General features: G+C 51.4%; 5 protein-coding genes across 5 annotated transcripts, besides 1 other annotated feature; 2 read left to right on the forward strand and 3 right to left on the reverse strand.

Moving 5' to 3' along the window:
• Window positions 1-653: 653 nt before the first annotated feature.
• Window positions 654-2725, forward strand: CCOS01_04168 (L-ornithine-N5-monooxygenase; the record flags this gene model as incomplete). Its single annotated transcript, XM_060452351.1, has 7 exons — window positions 654-1080; window positions 1150-1344; window positions 1434-1765; window positions 1822-1953; window positions 2001-2307; window positions 2365-2466; window positions 2526-2725. 7 exons carry the CDS (start codon window positions 654-656, stop codon window positions 2723-2725), a joined length of 1695 nt encoding a protein of 564 aa, XP_060316309.1.
• A 512-nt stretch (window positions 2726-3237) lies between these two features.
• CCOS01_04169 (F-box domain-containing protein) lies at window positions 3238-4365 on the reverse strand (the record flags this gene model as incomplete). The annotated part of the gene is made up of 1 exon (XM_060452352.1): window positions 3238-4365. One exon carries the CDS (start codon window positions 4363-4365, stop codon window positions 3238-3240), a length of 1128 nt encoding a protein of 375 aa, XP_060316310.1.
• Window positions 4366-5272: 907 nt separating this feature from the next.
• CCOS01_04170 (uncharacterized protein) lies at window positions 5273-6988 on the reverse strand (the record flags this gene model as incomplete). Its single annotated transcript, XM_060452353.1, has 1 exon — window positions 5273-6988. The coding sequence occupies one exon, from the start codon at window positions 6986-6988 to the stop codon at window positions 5273-5275; it is 1716 nt and encodes a 571-aa protein (XP_060316311.1).
• A 2560-nt stretch (window positions 6989-9548) lies between these two features.
• Window positions 9549-9620: a sequence feature (Short protein (CCOS01_04171, KAK1532188.1) was converted to a misc_feature.).
• Window positions 9621-12099: 2479 nt separating this feature from the next.
• Window positions 12100-13891, forward strand: CCOS01_04172 (major facilitator superfamily transporter; the record flags this gene model as incomplete). Its single annotated transcript, XM_060452354.1, has 2 exons — window positions 12100-12366; window positions 12419-13891. 2 exons carry the CDS (start codon window positions 12100-12102, stop codon window positions 13889-13891), a joined length of 1740 nt encoding a protein of 579 aa, XP_060316312.1.
• Window positions 13892-16303: 2412 nt separating this feature from the next.
• CCOS01_04173 (uncharacterized protein) lies at window positions 16304-18056 on the reverse strand (the record flags this gene model as incomplete). Its single annotated transcript, XM_060452355.1, has 4 exons — window positions 16304-16526; window positions 16591-17304; window positions 17361-17786; window positions 17848-18056. 4 exons carry the CDS (start codon window positions 18054-18056, stop codon window positions 16304-16306), a joined length of 1572 nt encoding a protein of 523 aa, XP_060316313.1.
• Window positions 18057-18479: the final 423 nt, after the last annotated feature.

Below are 18479 nucleotides of genomic sequence, written 5' to 3' on the forward strand. Positions count from 1 at the left end.
CGCGTACACACCGTTTTCGAATGCCCACTCTATCGCTGCTATCACTTGTCGTGCTATGCTGTAGCACGAGGAAAGGACTCGAGGCCAAAGTGAGAATTGTCAGTACTGTGGACGACACCGCATGAACAAAAAACTATGAGGCATCCCTTTCGTTTCTCAACATCCCAACCTTTGGAAGTGCGAGGAGCTAATCCCTTCTCTCGGAATCTAGATCCCGTTCAGTCGTCGCAATCTCTACTTCTCTACAGCATTTTTTGTGGTAGAGATGCGGGGAAGTCCTACCACCCAACTCTACATTTCATACTAGAAGCAAAGGCTTCAGCCAGAAAGCAGCATTTAATCTCTAGAATAGTGCCTTAGGTACCTTTAGCCTCTGGTATCCGACGGGCCGCCGGTCGAACTTTTGCACATGTTACAGGGCTGCCCCATGAGAACATCCTTCGGGCGTTACCCCAAAGTCGCCCAAGACGGAACTGTAACTGGTGTATCAGATGGTCTGGATACTGCACGGCCGAAGTAACCTGGCCTCGGCACCCGAGGGGGAAAGCTTAGGCGGACGATATACTTAAGCTCCACCGCCCTGAACACCTCACAGCTCGCCATGTTGATAACTAAGGCCCGCAAACAATAGTGACTCGTGAAAACACGCCGCTATGGAAAACATTTTATCTGCACTGAGCGCCACACTGGGCACCGGCATTGGCTTACCCTGCGCCCTGGCGGCGGGAGCTGGTCTCCTAGCACACTGGGGCTACTATATCCGCGGGCACAGGAGCATGGAGGTGTTCAATATCTTGGTCATCCACGGCGTCGCACTAATGCTTCTCTTCATCAAGTCCGTCACAAGTCTGGGATTCGCAACGGGTACAACGGCGCATCTTGCAATATCCAGCTCTTACTTTGCAGGCCTATTTACCAGTATCGTGGTATACCGCCTAATATTCCACCCTCTGCGCCGGTTTCCCGGTCCTTTTCCGGCCAGAATTATGAAGCCCTACATCATGTGGCTCAACAGAGATTGGAAATTGCATGAAAAATATCTCGAGATGCACGAGAAGCACGGAGATTTCGTGCGTGTTGGTGAGGACCCAATAACTCGAGCCAGCGCTGGTGATAATGGAGGCTGAGTACCAGCTAACAGGACCCCAGGCCCCAACGACATCTCAGTCGTCAACCTAGACGCTATCACCAAGATCCACGGACCACAGACAAAGTGCACCAAGCGAAATACCGGATTCTACGACGCCTTGAGGACAAAGGGAGAGTTGAACTTGGATTCTCTTTCGCACAACGAGGTACACCGTGACAGACGTAAAGTCTGGGACCAAGCTTTAGGAAGCAAAGGTGATGCCGCATCCCCTCTCATTCCACTAGGCCTCAAATCTTCAGGGAGTTTGTCCAAGGAAAGGTTGAATATGCTAATACTCCTCCAGCCCTCGAAAGATACGAAGAAGAAACCCGCACCGTCCTCCGAACCTGGCTATCTCGCCTCGAAGAAGTCCAAGGAAAGCCAATCAATGCCTCGCACTACGCGAAACTCATCCCCTTTGACAATATGGGCCGTGTAGGCTACGGCCGAGACTTCGGTACCGTCCGAGACGGCAGAGAGGATAGGATGCTCGACCTCATTGAGACGACGTTCAAGTTGGGCGCTCGACTGGGGCAGACGCCTTGGCCGCTCGTGTTCCTGGCGAAGCTGCCGCGGATGGGTATGCAAAAGGAGTTTGAGGATTTGGGGGTTCGACTTGTAGATGAGAGGATCGCCGTAAGTTAAGACCTACTTAGAGGTGTTATGGTGAAGTATAGCTGATGATTGAATAGGTTGATTCTGATGAATCTCACGATATGTTGAAGTACTTCCTCGACGACTATAAGTCTGAGAAACCAAAGTCTTTCTTCAATGTCAATATCATGTATTCCGACTCTCAAGCCATCCTCATCGGAGCGACGTACGTATATATGGGGACTCTTGTTTGGAGAAATACACATGCTCACTAAAGGCCAGAGACACAATATCTTGCACTTTGGGGTACGCCTTCTATTACATCGCCCGCGACGCCGGACTCCGTCAGCGTCTTTACCAAGAGATTGCGCCTATGCACTCCAAGACTTTGGAAGGGGAATTCGCTGTGACGGACCTCAATAAGCTTGATCTGCTTGAAGCTGTCATCGCCGAGACCCTTCGGATGTATGCGCCCGCGCCGATCAATGGGCCCAGAATGGCTCCGTCGGAGGGTGTAACGATTGATGGGACCTACATCCCTGGAGACGTGACTTTATGTACGCCAATCCACTGCTATCATCGAAGTAAGTCCAGAAACTTGCGTGGGATGTACAAACTTTGATCGCTGATAATCACTATAGGCCACAAGTACTGGAGGTACCCTAATGAGTTCATACCCGAGCGCTGGACGACTCGCCCAGAGTTGGTCATTGACCGGAGGGCTTTCTTGCCTTTTAGCTACGGTAAGGATATGTCGCGTAAAGCATAGGAAGAATGGAACAGCTGACAATCTGGTGTCCAGGTCGGTATGACTGTGTAGGAAGGCGTCTGGCTTGGAACGTTCTGCGGCTAACCATTGCCTATACTCTCTGGAACTATGACTTTGAATTTGCCCCTGGAGAAGACGGCGAGACGTTTGAGGAAGAAGCCAAGTTCCAGCTAATTATTAAGCCCGCAAAGTTGGATTGTGTTTTTACGAAGAGGCCCGAGACTCGGTTGTGAGGCCATGGAAGAGACGAGCCAAGGCTGTGCTTGCTCTTGACGAGTCTTTGTTCATAGTGAGGGAGGTCGGGAAGACAGCAAGGAGGGTCCGAAGGAGATACGAACGACAAGGTTATTTAGTGGCCCGATTTCTTTTTCTCAATGAAATTCATTGTACTCATCGTAACCATTATCTTCGTCGCTCATGTGAAGTCGTGTGACAAATGAGACCTCCCTTCTAGGAGCTCCCAATCACTGCCCGCTTCCCATTAGGTAAGGTAGTCCATGGTACCAAAAGATCAGTGCCCTCCCCTCATACCACAAACCACCCTCACAAACGCCCAGAACCTTCGAAACTGCCTCTAAAACAGGGCCAGAGCAAAGGAAATTTCCTCTACTCTGCCGCCTGGGTGGGCCACGCTGGTCTTGCACATCTCCGACTCAGGAATCAGCGGGCCGTTATAGTCCGTCGGATGATGACGAGCGTGGCACATGGCATGTGTACGGTAAGAATCAAGGTTCCTTTTAGCCTTCTAAGCCGGTCCCATCATCTGCTCGTTAGGCCTGTCCCGATTATGTGTGACGCCCCATTCCGGACCCCATCGCTTCGCGACCCAATCAAGGTCTCTATCGTGAAAGTCCGCCGGGATATAGACCCATTTCTCTTCGTCTTTGAGCCAGGTTCTGGCGGGCATGTACGCCTCGAGCATGTAATAGTTATCTCGCGAGTAGGGAAGATCGATGGTAGGCGGACCGTTCCCCTCCAAGAAGGCGTCTGTGAGAGACTCCGCGTCGGCCTCGGACATCTCAAAGTGGCGACGGCGGTTACCCTTGTTCGCTTTCTGCCTCTTGATCGCGGCACAGGTGTTGTTGAGATGGACTTCGAGGAGGTGAGCGTAGGCGAGCGGGGAGCGGATGGCATGGAGCACAGTGTCTGTGATTCTGTCTTTCCAGACCATATTCCACGACGCGTCTTGACCCCGACGCATGATGGTAATGGGAACCCCGGAGTCGAGGTTGGGGCGCCACTTGTTGAAGTCGACAATGATGCAGCAGGCCTGCCAGCGCAAGACGCAGGTGAGGCAGGTGCATAAGACGTAGGGCTCGGGTTGAGGGATGTGGACGTATCGCCGGTGGATACCGAGCATGTCGATTCTGGCGTCATTCTTGAGGACTGGGTGAAGCTCTGGGTCGATCTCGTCGAGTGTGACTGGGAGCCGGAAGCACTTGGAAAGAACAGGGTATCGTTGAGAGATTATTTTGCGCGAGAGAAGCTTTTCGTTGTGTTGGATGAGCTTGCGGAGTGTCTTGCAGGTCTGGGCAGTCTTCAAAACCTCGCTGGGAAGCATGTTGCTGATAATATCGACAAGAGTCTCATTGGGAAGGTCGAGGAGTTGAGTTGTCCGGCGAGCTGAGGACTTTGCAGTCTTCTTCTCAAGTTTCCGCTTCATTCTCTCAGTCTTCTTTGAGCGTAGATTGAGCGCGCCCTTTGCTGTGACACGGTCGCTATCGGTGACTTCCTTTGTGGCTTCGGTGTGTCTTGAAAACTCGCCTTCGATCAGCTCACCGGTGCTTGTGTAGTAGGAAGTTGTGCCATCACTGTTGATGACTGTGAAAATTGAGTTGTCGACGACTGGCCCTTCTGACGTGGTCGCTGCCATCGTTGGTTGTGGTGAGCTTTTCACAGCCGGAGATACTTTGGCAGGATTGACTTTCGTGGAGGCCGTATCCTTCCGCTTGTGAGAGGCTTGGGGTCCCTTCGATGAGGTTCCTGAGATTTCATCAGCTTCCTTCATCTTCGGTGAGATTCCCGTGAGCCTCAAGCCCTGGTCTCTTTCTCTTATCAAGTGATGGAGGTAAGTTGAGGGTGAGAAGCTGTGTATTCAATGCCGCCACCACCGGGTACGAAGGAAGGTGTGGGGGTTGCGTCACACCGAGCCTGCCCAATTGGATGGGTGAAAAACCCTGCGCACAGACCACATGTGTACAGCTCCAAGAGGAAAGAGCAGGGGGTTTCATTCCTTCCCCAGACCACTTGCAGATTTCATGCTTATGTCATCATCAAACATCCTTCCTTCCAGAAGGCACGATCAAGATGCAACCCCTGAGGGTTTTTGTAACTCCCTGGGCGACTTCGCCGCTGAATGAGTGTCGCGATCCATGAGTGGAGAATAAACTGAGCGCAATGCAGAAACAAAAATTGATTCATTGCCGGAGGACTTCCATGACTATCCGTGTATCTGTGTTCATCCTGAAAGCCCCATCACTATCTGAAGAAATCCCAACCAAATATTACCTAGCAAGCCATTGTCCCAACACCTCTATTGACCAAAGTCGGCGATGATACAGCTGCCCAGCAGCAAATTAAAAGCGAACGCCTGGGTACCTCATTACGAATCAAACTCAAAATCCAGAGCTTCTCACCCCCTAGACAAGTGGAAGTGAAGTTATGTCTACTTCCAGTCCGTCCGATCCGTGCTTGTTGTTCGAAGTGACTGCCCATGAACCTCCTAATCAGCTTTATCTTCACTGATCTCACTGGTTTGAGAAGGTGACCACTTCAAGCTCTCAGATTGAGCAAGGGTCGACACCGTATCTGAGCTCCCAAATTGGAGACATCCTGCCATCTGGAAGGGTGGCACCGGGAGGATACTCCTTGCTCAGCGCTTGACGAGCAGACTCGGACTGGTTCCGATAGCAGGCGAATCGGATTTCAAGCTCTCCCATTCCAGTCTGAGGATCTTGAACATGGGCGATGACATCCTCGGTGTCGAAGTCAAGCTTCGTGCGGAAGTAACGCAACAGAGTGTCCTTGTTGACAAAGGACAACTCGCCGGTAACGACGAGAACACGAGAGTGGTAGCCGCCGACATCTTCCTCGGCCTTTCGAACCCGGTTGCGAACAATCTTGACGGCGTAGCTACTGATGATGAGACGACGGGCCGGGTTTCTACAGTGAGCGTAGAAGCGCTGAGCCGCGACCAGCTCGAAAAACACCAACTTGGCAGCCGAAGTGAAATGCTCGTGACCATCTGGAGGATTGATCACAGTGGCCCAGACGCGTCCCATGCCGCGAATTTGACCCAGGAGCTGGCTGTAGGTGACGTCCGCTGGGAGATTGGTCAAGAAGAAGGAAACATTCTTGCACTCCGGAATGTCATCCGAAAGGTTGCGCGGGTTCAAAGCATCGCCCTTGTAGTTAGCCGAGACACCCTGGGCCATTTTGAGATCCTTCTGGGGATCGCACTCGGGGCGGAAGAATGTTCGAGTGACGGCGTTCATTGGCCGAAACTCGCCAACTGGAGCGTAAGATTGGAAGCCCTTCTGAGCAACCGCAGGTCGAGGCTCATACTGAGCCCAGACAGACGTGGCTTGAGGAGTGAGCAACTCCCCCAGGGTATGATGGTCCCAACGACCTGTGCCGATTGGAGCTTGGCTGTTCGTGGGCTTCGTGCCATTGCGATGGGTTGACGGCATTCCAACATCTGGCTGAGGGATGAAAACTCGGTTGCGACTTGACTCGGAGCCAGACTGCCGCGGCTGTGGCTGCACCTGACCAGCCAAACTCGCACGCGGGCCGCCTGGGAAGTTGTTTTGAGCACCAGCATTCACGGGCTCTCGAACAGGCATGGCTTGGCCGCGGAAACGAGGCAAAACCCAGCCAGGGGCTCTCTCGGGAGTTCCATCTGCCGCATTGAGCTTCTGGCCTTGAGTCTTGGTGTTGGAGCCGCCGACGTTTGCAGAAGTGGAATCAGGAGAGATAGTGGTGGGTGGAGAGGAGTTGGTCTTCTCGCTGCCCTTGCCCTTATCGATTCCCGTATTCTCGCCAGCTTTATAGTCGGTGGCGTTGTAGTAGGCTAGACCTTGGCGGGCACCGGACGAGATGGAAAGCCGATCGGTGCTTGAAGACCCATGGCTGGAGGATGAGCCGACTCGGGGGTGAACGTAGGCACTTCCAACGATGGTGCGATGGCTATCAGTCCGAATGGCATGGGTATGGGCGAGATCAATCCGGGCCATGCTTTGGAGCAAATTCGCTTCAATCGCAGGATCCATGACCAATCTGTGGTTGGATTGCTTGCTGCCATTTTGATGGTTGGTCAGGTTCTGGTGAGCATCCCGGGCAATACCCGGGCAATAGACAGAGCTGGAAAGAATAGCTTGATCATCGTTGCCTCCAGTAGCGTTGGCATGCGTTCGAATATTGCGAGGAGCATTGACCAAAGCCTGGTAAGCAGCAGCAGTGTGCTCGGGAGATCCAGCGAGAAGATCGAAACCAGCCATCGTGAAGTTGACAAGTTAGACAGTAAACTTTCTTGATGTTAGTTGAGGTAAGAAGCTGCGAGTGTGGTTGCTTTGGAATTGTACAAGGAAGAAGCCTGCTCTCTGGTTGAAGAGACTTACTAGGGACCGATGTAACGAAGGTATGTGTCTTGAACAGCAAAAGTAACAGTCGTAGGTTATGCGTGCAGTTTGTTGATGACAGTTTACTCGGCAAGATGACAGTCAGTCATTTGATCCGATTGGTGACAGAGTTCAAAGACTTGATGAGCAAAGGAAGAAACAGGATGATTGTTTCAGGCGAAATATTGGTTGTCCATGAGGTGGATGAAGGAAGGAGAGGAATTGGCCTGGTTCCGGGATGGAGGAGGAGGTTTTATGATGAAGAATGGGAGGATGGGCGGTTCGAGGGCGGTTCAGGGCGGCTCGAGATATCAGGCAGGTCGAAGGAGGCAGGTATGAAGGGTGGAAGGAAGGTACAGGTTGTTGGGCGGTCGGGAGGCTATCAGGCACATGGTGTTAGTCCAAAGGGGATGGACTGCCTGTGTAAGGACCAAAGGTGAAGTTGAGATTATGAAGGATAGCAAAAAGGCTTGGAGCCTTGGATATGGAAGTCCAAATAGTGGGCTGCCTGGAGCCTAAGCCTACCTTACAGCAGAGTGAAGATGAAAGAATTCCCGAGGTCAGATGACAGGTTTGAGAAGTTGTCTATCAATAAACTGAAGGCTTGGAGCTTCAAGGCATTGAGGGAATTGTTCCCCAATTAAGATCAACATATACGGCCTTCATGAACTTGACCAAAGATCCATCTTTCTTTGAGCAATTACGGCACCCGGTAAAGAGATTCGCATTGAAGGTGAGATGAAAGTGAAAGTGACATGGGGCACAACTTGCTAAAAAGCACATTTGAGGAGGTCACCGTGTCCAAGAATCAGGGTAGGAGCTAGCATTGCCCGAAATTGGATGGAATGTGCAAGGGTATTCTGAAAGTTGCTTACAGACAGTTCGTTGGTAGATGGACCGCTTTGTTTCACAGAGCTCAGATGGATAGTTGAGTAAGTTACTGGATGGAAGGCAGCGATTGTGAAGTTGCAATAGGGGCTAGGCCCCAATTTCCATCAAATCAAAGTGCTCACAATGTTGAGACTGTGAGATGTATCGACTTATTCCTGCGCTTTAAATAAGGTGACTTGTGAGCAGAAGTGGAAGAAAGAAGGAGCTATCTCAAAAACGCAGTTAACTCCCTCTTGTACCGACTTCTGTTACCCACATAAGTGCCTTATCTTGTAGAGTAGGCTGGGCTCTGAGGGGGGTTGAAATTGAACCGACGAAGATTACCACGTCTTACTAAAATTTCTTACCCCTGGATTCTACAACGATGTTACTTGCAAAGAGCTTCGGGTTGTTTAGAACCCTGGCTTATCAGCCTAAGTTTCCGTCTGTACTCGGCAGACTAAAGATGGACCCACAGATAGCAGACGAGAAGACTTGAAGTATCGAGAAACCAGTGACATTTGAACAACGCGGCTCCTTGATCATGTGTTTGAATCAACTTTCAAATGAAACATGACATATTGAACCAAATTGCGTTTCGAACTTAAGGTGATTCGGGACCTGAAAGGAAAGATGGCGTCACCTGCCTTCAGTCCCCATCGAAAGGACAGGTTCAACCAACAGATCACGGAGTGTACGAGATGTTTTCTCTGAATTCTGGCTGTCATTCTTGGGTTCTAACGAAAGTTTAGTCTAGATATGGTCCATCACGACGATCTTTGAGCTCCTCCAGTCTTCCAGCTTCGGGCCACAAAGACATCTGCAGCCTTCCATATTGCCTCACTAAAAGTAGCAGCGGGAATGTCTGTCAGTTTTTCTGACAAAGGCATCGCATCAGTCCCTTTCAAACTTGGATCTAGACCCATTGTTGAAGAATAAAAGGAATTAGGTAAAGGTCATCGATGAATCTCAAAGATGCTTGGAAGTAGACGCGAGTAACAAATTTGAGATCTATGGATCTTCCAAACCTGATGTTCCATGATTGAATCTCACAAGGCATGCTTAACATCTGCTGCTCTTCAAAACCGTTTTAGGAGGCCCAACGAGCCATTTGAACGCAATGGTCTACTCATCCAACGTATTACGGCGTAATTTGACCATGGACGCATGGACTTTACGTGTCATCTACATGTACTGTGGAAATGTTTCTGAAGGCACTCGTGACTCGAGAGGAACAGTCTCTTACTATTCTTGACCATCGATAGGAGTTAGTTTAAATTGGTAGCAATTTGATCAAGTTGGGTTGTGCGTTCTGTAGGGTTTGCAATTTCTCACTGTCTCACATTTTTATGGTTTGAGGATGATGGTTTCACGCGGGCAAAAGATTCGCAGTCATATTAGCTTCTCTTAGTACCAAAACTCTCATACCGAGACCTCGAGGATATTATTTCGGCCCAGAGTAATAATACACTCGGGAACTGCCGTCCCGTGGCCGAGTCTCTACCGGACGACGGGAGGGCGGCTGCGGCTCCCCGTCACGCTCCGGTCCCTTGCATCAACCACCGACAATATGCTTTCGGAAAATTCAGATCGAGTAATCTGCAGCCGCCCGTCAGTGGAAAGTAAAATTCACAAACCATGAAATCGGAACCCTGACAGTATGTCATCGAACAAGACAGGCGTCATCCCTCTCCCAAAAATTTGGAAGCTGTGTCAAAATACGAGATCAGTAAAGGGCAACCGAGATCGGGCATCATATTTTCGGGTGATTCTCTCATGCCTGAATCGAGCTATTGGAGACGATTCGGGAAGCAGAGTCTCAGACGGAATGCTGTTCCCCGTCGCCCAGCACTACCGGGACCCTTGAAGGGCCCTCCCTTGGGGCTCACGGGCTCATAGTTCTCTCATCAGAGGATGGAAAAATCCTGTCAGCGATCACTCATATGTCTCACAAGAGGAACCACTACCACGGAATGGGTAAGCGATTGCGCAAAGTCGAAGCGAGAGATTCCCGATCTCTGTGCCAGGGATGACAAGTTATTCAAGAGTCCCACAAGAACATGCGGGGACATCTGTCAAAAAGAAAGCACCATTAAATCACATCTGATAGAAATTATTCACAGTCGCTCATGACCACTCAGTCACACTCATCTTAAATGCCGATGGTCTGAGCGGCAATATTCCAACAACAGTTGGTCCATCATCCTCGCACCCGCAAAAGGAGTCGCGGGCAGTTACATGATCTCAAACCACGGCAGGGTGCATCGAGAGTCTCCGATTTCTTGCTTTTCATGAGTTCCAATCGCCCGATGTTGTTTTCGTTTAGCATCTATTGTTACACACACCAGCTCCATATGCATGGCAGGGGGTGAAGGGGCCATCCCTCGGCACCTGAACGCAGATCGGAAAAGGGATCCTGCCGGATCTTGGAGGCTTCGCCCAAAGAGCAGGGTTATCGGGGAAGTCGATCTGTGAGGAAGAAGAAAAAAAGCAACGAGGGAAAAAGAGAATGATGGATAACGTGAGGCGCGCGCCATACCACGAGCTCAGCTCTCACGAATTTTCCATCGTACGCGTCCGTGAACGCCTCATTGTATACGAAACCCTGGCATCATTGTCTGAGCCTCGCAGTTCTCGTTGCTTGTTGGGTGCCCTTGAACCTCTGGGAGGACACTCGGATCTCCTAGATAATTGCTTTTTCTTCTGCAATCTGGATGTTATGTGCGCATCCTCCTGGCCGGGGGGTCAGCCAGACCTCTGGGAATGCACCGGTTATTGTTATGTAACTCTTCTGGGATTGGACTGCTGCATCGAGCTTTCGCTTAAGTAGGTTCTTTTCTCAACAAGGAGGGGAAACATTGCGAGGCCGCAGCAACGCCAAAATGACGACCAACTGCATGAGGTCGTTCTCCCTTCCTTTCTTCACCAACACGAGGGGTGGGAGACTCACTTCACGCCTCGCTCTTCTTCGAGGCACTTTCAGGAAGCCCCGATGCGCCAATGTCTCGACTGACATAGTGTGCGAAATGTGCAAATGTGAAGCTGATGCCCCCTCCCGAGTCCCAAGAAAAATCTCTGTCAGTTCTGTGTACTCACCTTCCTCCCTACGTTCGATCTACCAAGTGGGAACATCTCAGACACTGCAGCGCCTCAGCTGTGGTTATTGTTATTGTTGTTTTGTTTTTTCTCCGACGCAGAAAAAAAAGTTTTCTACGCACAAAGAAATTTGAACAGGACGTTGTATTCGCTGTGCTCCTTTCTCTAACCAAAGGGGCGGCGGTGACACTCGAAAGATCAACAAATGCGTTGCTCGGTGGTCAGACCAGCGTTGCAGCTCTCCTCCTGAGCAGTGAGACGTGGCCACGAAGACTGCCGACATAAGCTCCGTGCATCCTCCGGCGAGCCGTAGACTTTTGATTTGCGAACGCAAGCAATGGCGACCGTCAAGACCCAGGTCTTGGCCGCGGGTCATCACTTGTTGGCGCCAGATTTCATTCTTTTTTTCCCTTGCGGACTGGAGAGGAGAAGTGATGCTCATTCCTCACGGGCCCTCGCCGTACAGGGATGCGGTCTCACCCGCCGCGGCGGAACATTACCCGGAAGCCTCTCCCGGGAGACGGACATGGGATGCCAGCAGAGGGGGACGGCCACAAGGGCGGTGGCTCGCAATCATCAACCAACCTGTGTCTAGTTCGCCTTCCGGATCGAGGTTCCGCATGTCTTGAGATGTGCGCAAATCCCATCCCACTGGCTCGCGGGACTCCATCCGTCTAGGCCAGGGCGAGCCTAGTAGAACGCATCGCAGAAGAAAAGGATCCAACACCCTTCTTGGTGATCTCCACTACCAACTTCATTTGCAACCCTCTGCATCCTAGTCCTGGCTGGGGTAGATTCGGTGGTGGAGGAGGTAAGCTCTCTCTTTTGGGAGGGATCTCGAGCAAACATGGCCGGGGCAAGGGTACGCATCCACATCATGATCTTGGATACAAAAGGTGAAGTCCCTCGCGCGATGTTAATCAGATCACGCTCCATCCAGCAGAACAACATTCTTTGAGCCTTCCAAGCTTTCATTTGCTCTCTCCTTTCACTTCTCATCTGATTCAAGAGAGATCAGCGGCAAGATGAACGGCTCACAAGATGAGAGGGCCGTCCCTCATGCGACAATCCCGATCTGTGAAGAGAAGGACATTGAGATTATCATCACCCACAACATGGGTGAGGTAACAGATCCGGAGAAAGATGTTCAGACATCAGCAGTCATGTCTAGCCATGGGTTCCAGACCGATGATGAGTCCAGCAGTGTTAGTAGTGGGCCAGAGAAGCAGGGCATGTCCAAGGCCCGTAGCATCGCCCTCGTCACAACCGTCAGCGGTGCCAGCTTCATGAACGTATGTAATCCTTGGTACAACATCTGCCGAACAGCCTAACGATGACATGTAGACTCTCTCAGTGCAAGCCGTGGTCATTATTCTCCCCACTATCGGTCGCGACATTGGTATCCCAGAGTCGCGTCTCCAATGGATCGTCTCAGCCTACTCTCTCACATTCGGATGCTTCTTGCTCCTCTGGGGCCGTATCGCCGACATCTATGATAAGCGTATCATCTTCATCGCTGGAACCGCCTGGCTCGCCGTCATGACGATCGCCAACCCCTTCATCCCCAACGAGATCGCCTTCAATGTCTTCCGCGGCTTACAAGGTCTAGGCGCCGCCGCCAACGTACCAACAGCTATCGGAATCCTTGGGACAACATTCCCGCCTGGAAAGGCAAAGACGTATGCTTTCGTGGCATACGGAGCTGGCGTACCCCTGGGAAGCACCTTTGGCACCATTCTATCTGGCTTCATCGCCGAGTACGCCAACTGGAAGTGGGTATTCGGCGTCATGGCTATCCTCGCAGGCCTCGTCGCTGTGGCGGGCATCTTTTTCATCCCTCCCGTTGTTCCAACGTTGCCTAAGAAGGGTGTCAGCGCTAGAAAATCGGTTGATTGGATCGGTGGAGCTTTGATCACCGTTGGCCTCCTGGCTCTGATGTTGGCTCTCACTGAGGGTAACGTCGTTGGCTGGAAAACTCCTTGGATCTCGGTCCTTATCGTCGTCTCGTTCATGATTATGGGAGTATTTTGGTTCTGGCAGCGTCACCTTGAGTTCAAGACAGATCGCCTTCCACTCATGAAGACCTCCATCTTCCACAGCGGAAAGTTCTGTGCCGCGCTCGCCATCATGGCCATGTTCTTCGCCTCGTTCAACAACTTCCTCATCTTTGCGACCTACTTTTACCAGGACTACCAGGCGAAGTCCATCCTCACAACCACGCTCTACTTCCTTCCCACCGGCATCGGCGGAATTATGGTGGCCTGGGCTGCTGCGCTTCTAATCTCGCGTGTGCCAACCTACATACTCCTCGTTTGCGGCAACATCTCCGTCTCCATCGCGTGCCTGCTCTTCGCAACACCGATCCCCACAAGCACATCATACTTCGCCTACGGACTACCTGCTATGATCCTGTCAGTCATCGGCGCGGACATGGCATGGCCCACCCTCATCCTGTTTGTCTCCAAGGCCCTGCCCCAGGAAGATCAGGCTCTTGGCGGCGCTCTTGTCAACTCTGTAGGGCAGATTGGCCGTTCCATCGGCCTGGCCATCTCCACCGCCGTCCAGACAGCCATCATGGCCAAGGCGAGGGGTGTATCGGTTGAGGCAGCGGGCCCGGTGTTGGAGTGGGACCAACCGTCGTTGGACGGGCTGCGGGCCGCTAATTGGATGAACTTTGCGCTCGGCATCACCTCTCTTACGATTGTGGTGGTATTCTTCCGTAGCTCAGAGATTGTCGGCAGGCCCGAGCCGGCCAAGGATACAGAGGCCGAGAGGCCCGTCGTGAATGGGAACGATGCGGACATCGAAAAGAGATAGGTGTTCAAGATGTCGTATGTCTAAGTTTAGATTTCACAGGTCTCACCACCAAAGTAAAAGTTCTGTTTTTGTTATTCAAAAAGCTTTTTGATACTTATTGGTGTCTCATTTTCTATGTGAGAACGCAAGACGTGACGAAACGAGACTGTGGCTGTGATTTCAGGTGTGCCCCAACGTCGGAGGACACCCAGCTGAACGCATCCAGAGACGATCAAATTCCTTCGAGAAGCACTTGCTGCATTCCACGGCGAGACAATACCAAGGACGCAGCATCCCTCGCCAGCTCCTACGGACATGTCATTCCGCCCCACCTGAGGTCTCGGCCGTACGGTAAATTGAATCTGCTTCAAGGCCATGTCATTTTACGATCCGTTACCCCTCTCCGACACCCGTTGAGGGAAGCTCCGACCATTTATCCTGGCTCATTGGCTCTGTGCCGCAAGTTGATTGTTTGCTTCGGCCCTGCAGTCGAAGAATGCCCCCTGTCCCAACGAGGATTTGCGCAGGCTTTTAGTCTTCACCGCGGTTTGAATAATGTACGTTTGCGTCGCAGAAGCTGCGGTGATGAATCCAACCATACTCGCGGCGACGGACTTGCGTCCGCTATGGATTACACAACATCACCTCTGACAGACACAGGGGTTGGAATCATGCCCTATGGCACATCGTGTGAGTTTGGATGGAAACAGTGCTGCACTGTGAAGCTCTCATACCATCAACATAGATGCTACCGATCCGGGGGTTCAAGACCAGGTCTTTGCCATATCGTGCAGATATTACATATCGAAGACAGGCAGTCGCAAACATTGTGACTGGCCCGCTTGAGGTCAACGAAGCTCCGTTGGTTCTGTATCATGATTGGTACACCACCACCGGCACTACGAATCAGACGCCGGACGGCCTCAAGGTACGGACTGACAGTTACAACCATTCCAGACTTGAGTCCTTTCTCGCAGCGCTTAATCTGAATGATTCATAGAAGCCACTTCATACCCATCTCGTTAATACACTCGCCACGTGCTGGGCGTCACTGGACGTATACGCCACAGCCACCACGTGAAGAGCCAGGTTAGACACAGATCCAGCCACTGATTGGCTAGAGTAATTTCGGCAACGTATCAAGTCGTTTGTAGGCCGAAAGGTAGACCTCAAGATCTCGGCGCTATCATATCACGAATTGCCCTGATGACCAGAACTGCAGAAATTAGGGGTGGGCAGTGTCAGGGCGCTCATGTGAGTTGAAACTTCGTGAAGAATGGCATCTTTATAGTGACGTTATGGGTATATCATGCCAATCTTGCCATTTGTCAAAGGCCATATAGTTTCACGATAAATCAAACATCGAACTCGTCTACGACTCACTTCCTCACAAATGGCACTGAGAATTGTCAGAAGGTTGGATGCAGAGGTTGTGACACAACATACCAGTGGCATCGTTTCAATGCTCACGTATTTTTTATCCCGAAAATCGTTGGGCACATTCGGTAAGAGAGCGAATAGGTGCGGTGAAGTGCCTGATGTTGACGCGCTTCTCGATTCGAACACCTATGGTTCGAATCCGGATCATGAAACAAAACACCTTCTTTGGTGTGAAGACAGAGCATGCCGGAATGGAAGGCAATGGATTGAGGATAGTAAATATCTAGGGGTTGATAGTTATGATGGGTAATACTGTGTAAGGTTGCCAGAGCACAAGCCTTTAGCAGACGACGCATCTGTAAATACATGAATGGACAACTCGAGGAAGAAATTCAATGCTTACCTAGTCATATCCTACGCCCCAGACCCTTCAAGGGCACCACAAAGTAATACTTCACCTCGAAGACCATTATATTGGGTTAGCTTGTTTTCTTTCTGTATGAGAGCGGAATATTCTGGAACTAATGTTTCGGTGGAATTCAAGTAGGTGGGAGTTTGGCGAAGGCTAGGAAGCGGACGGGAAGAATTAGGCAAGAACATAGGGATCCTCTGGATAGTTGGTGGGCTTTATCTGTCCACGGTTTGATGTGGTCTTTGCTATCTAAACAAAAGCCCCGGGACTCATGTCGCAAACTTTTATCTAGTTACTTCTATAGTAGTGCATGCCGTTGAAGAGAATATTTGAGAGAGTTGTTGGAATTCGCAAAGAATCCGATACTCTTTGCGATACGGTGAGGAAGAGGTCTTTCTACTATGAAGAAGAAATGCTAAGGAGACTTTGGTGCGTCAAATGGAAGAGACGGGGAGTGCTTACTAGATGCCTCAGAATTCTTTTGGAAACTGGAAAGAAACGAATGACAGGGAGGATCATGTACATTGAACACAACCACATGCATAGAAAGGCCTGATGTAAGAAAATAAATTATGCCCTTTTAGCCAGGCCCTTTGTTCCAATTCCTGCTTCAGCCTTACTTCCCTGGAGGCGATGATCAACTATGCAGCAACTTCCCACCTGACATCTTCCCACCCCGCTCTCCTGCTCATCCGCCCCTTGAGGTCACTGCCCGGCACCGGCTTTCCAAAAGAGCCGGTCAGAGGTACAGCCGTAACCTTTGGGACCACAAGTGCCTGCCCATCTGAACTGGTTACGTCGAATCCAGCAACTAGCAGCGCAAGGGAGCCCAACAGCTCGCCGCTCGCGAAGTACCGGCCGGGGCTGTTTGCCAGGGTCAGCTTCAACACACTCATCGGCAGACGTATCGTGGGGGCAAGTAACTTACCAAATATGTTTTCCACCCCCAAAACCAAGGAACCCTCGGACAGCAACATTGACAACGGCCTCCCCCTTCTCTTCCGCAACCTTCAAAAACCTATCCCCAATAAACTCCATCGCATCATCTCCCCAGATCCCAGAGTCAGTCTGTAGAATCCTCTGCGGTGCAGAAATCTGCCAGTCCTTCTTCACGACGAAGCTCATCTTCCCATCAGAAATAGTCGTATCAGCCATGACCTTCCTCGCGAGAACACCCGCAGCATACAACCGATGCGTCTCGCGAAAACACGATATGAGCAGTGGACACCTCTCCTCCAGCTTTTCAATGTGCAGCACAAACACCCTCTTCTCTTCCCCATCGACTACGTCCCGCCCCTTCTCCTCAATGACGCCCCGCACCTCCTCGCGAAGTCTCGAAAGAAGCACAGGCTTACTGAACACTTGGGTGAAGAACCAGTAGAATGAGGGAAAGGTGTTCGAGATGGCGCCGTGGAGGAAGATCAACTCAATCTTGGCGGCTTCTGCTGAGGTCATATCGAAGCTCATGCTCAGTCTCCGACGATCTTTGACGAGGGATGGGACGTCGTCGTCCTCGTGGAGTTGGGAGTCGAAGAAGGATTTAAAGGCTCCTTGGAAGAGGGCTTGGCCGCGGTAGCCTTTTGGTGCGACGAGGGAGGGGAAGATGCCCAGCATGAGCTTGTTGACGTCTGCTTCGTAGTCCCTACTCAATGTCAGACCACTCCATCTCAAGTCAGAGTATCATCTAAAGGAACTTACCAGTACGCCTCGATGAGTTTCTTATCCGCCCTCAGTGGGTTCTTGCTCCCATACAGCGAATCCGTGCTAGCTAGGGTGAACAACTCCCGATTCCACATGTACAAATCCGCAACCTCGACGTCGTTACCAATCTCGTTCAACGCAGTTGCAATCCCTCCCACGGCAGAGATGTTGAGCCCAAGCAGCGATTGCCCCGCCATGCCCCCGTAGATACTCTTCACCCAAGGGCCGTAAAACGCGGGATCGTCCCACGCCTTCATAGTCTGCGCGCTGGCGCCAGCCATCCCTTTAATGAGGTCCCTCAAAAACGGATCGAAGCTGAGGGAGCGGTTGCGGAGTGCCGCTTGTGCGAGGTCGGGTTCCGTTATCACGTACATCTTGCCGCCTAGCATTGGTAGAGTAAACATGGGAGCTTTCGACTTTGCACTGGACACAGACATTCAGTATCAGTTGTGCCATGCATTAGGGGGATTGACGAGAATCTTACTAGGCGAGGTCAAGGTATTGCCACGAGTGTTGCAAGATACCGATGATGTGGCCGATGAAGGGAACTGTCGGGCGTAATAGAGGCGGCTCTTTAATGTCCATGGTGACGGGCGATCTGATGAGATAGGCGAGGTACAGCATCACAGGGATAGCGGTGAGCAGTGCCACTGAGGGCACGAAGCCATCGTCAGGCCCCAGAATGCTAAGCATGATGTCTTGAAGCCGAATTTACGTGTGCACCAAAGCTCTGCTGCAATTGAAACGGGTTTGCCGGCAGAGGATGCTCTTTATGTACCTACCTCGTGGCGCTTGCAACTTTGTACCTTCAGGATGGATACAGGGGGGAAGATGGCAAGTTTTAGTGCTTATGGCGCCGTGCGACCAACCAAAATTCCTGGGAACTTCACCCGTCAGATGGGAATGGGACTAATTCAGTCCCGGCTTGTCGTAATTTGGCGTAAATGATTGGTTGTGAGTATGGTGCACTGTCCTCTGCCACGGCACTGTAAGCTCCCACCCGGGCCGATGCTCCGTCGTATGGGGCCCTCGGATCCGGTATGGAGAGCCTTATCCCGGCATCGCCGGGTTGGAGACAGCACCTGTACACTACCCAGGACCTAGTTGCCATCGGGT

Source organism: Colletotrichum costaricense (assembly GCF_030867565.1).
Source record: "Colletotrichum costaricense strain IMI 309622 chromosome Unknown Scaffold_4.1, whole genome shotgun sequence".
Classification (NCBI taxonomy): Eukaryota; Fungi; Ascomycota; class Sordariomycetes; order Glomerellales; family Glomerellaceae; genus Colletotrichum; species Colletotrichum costaricense.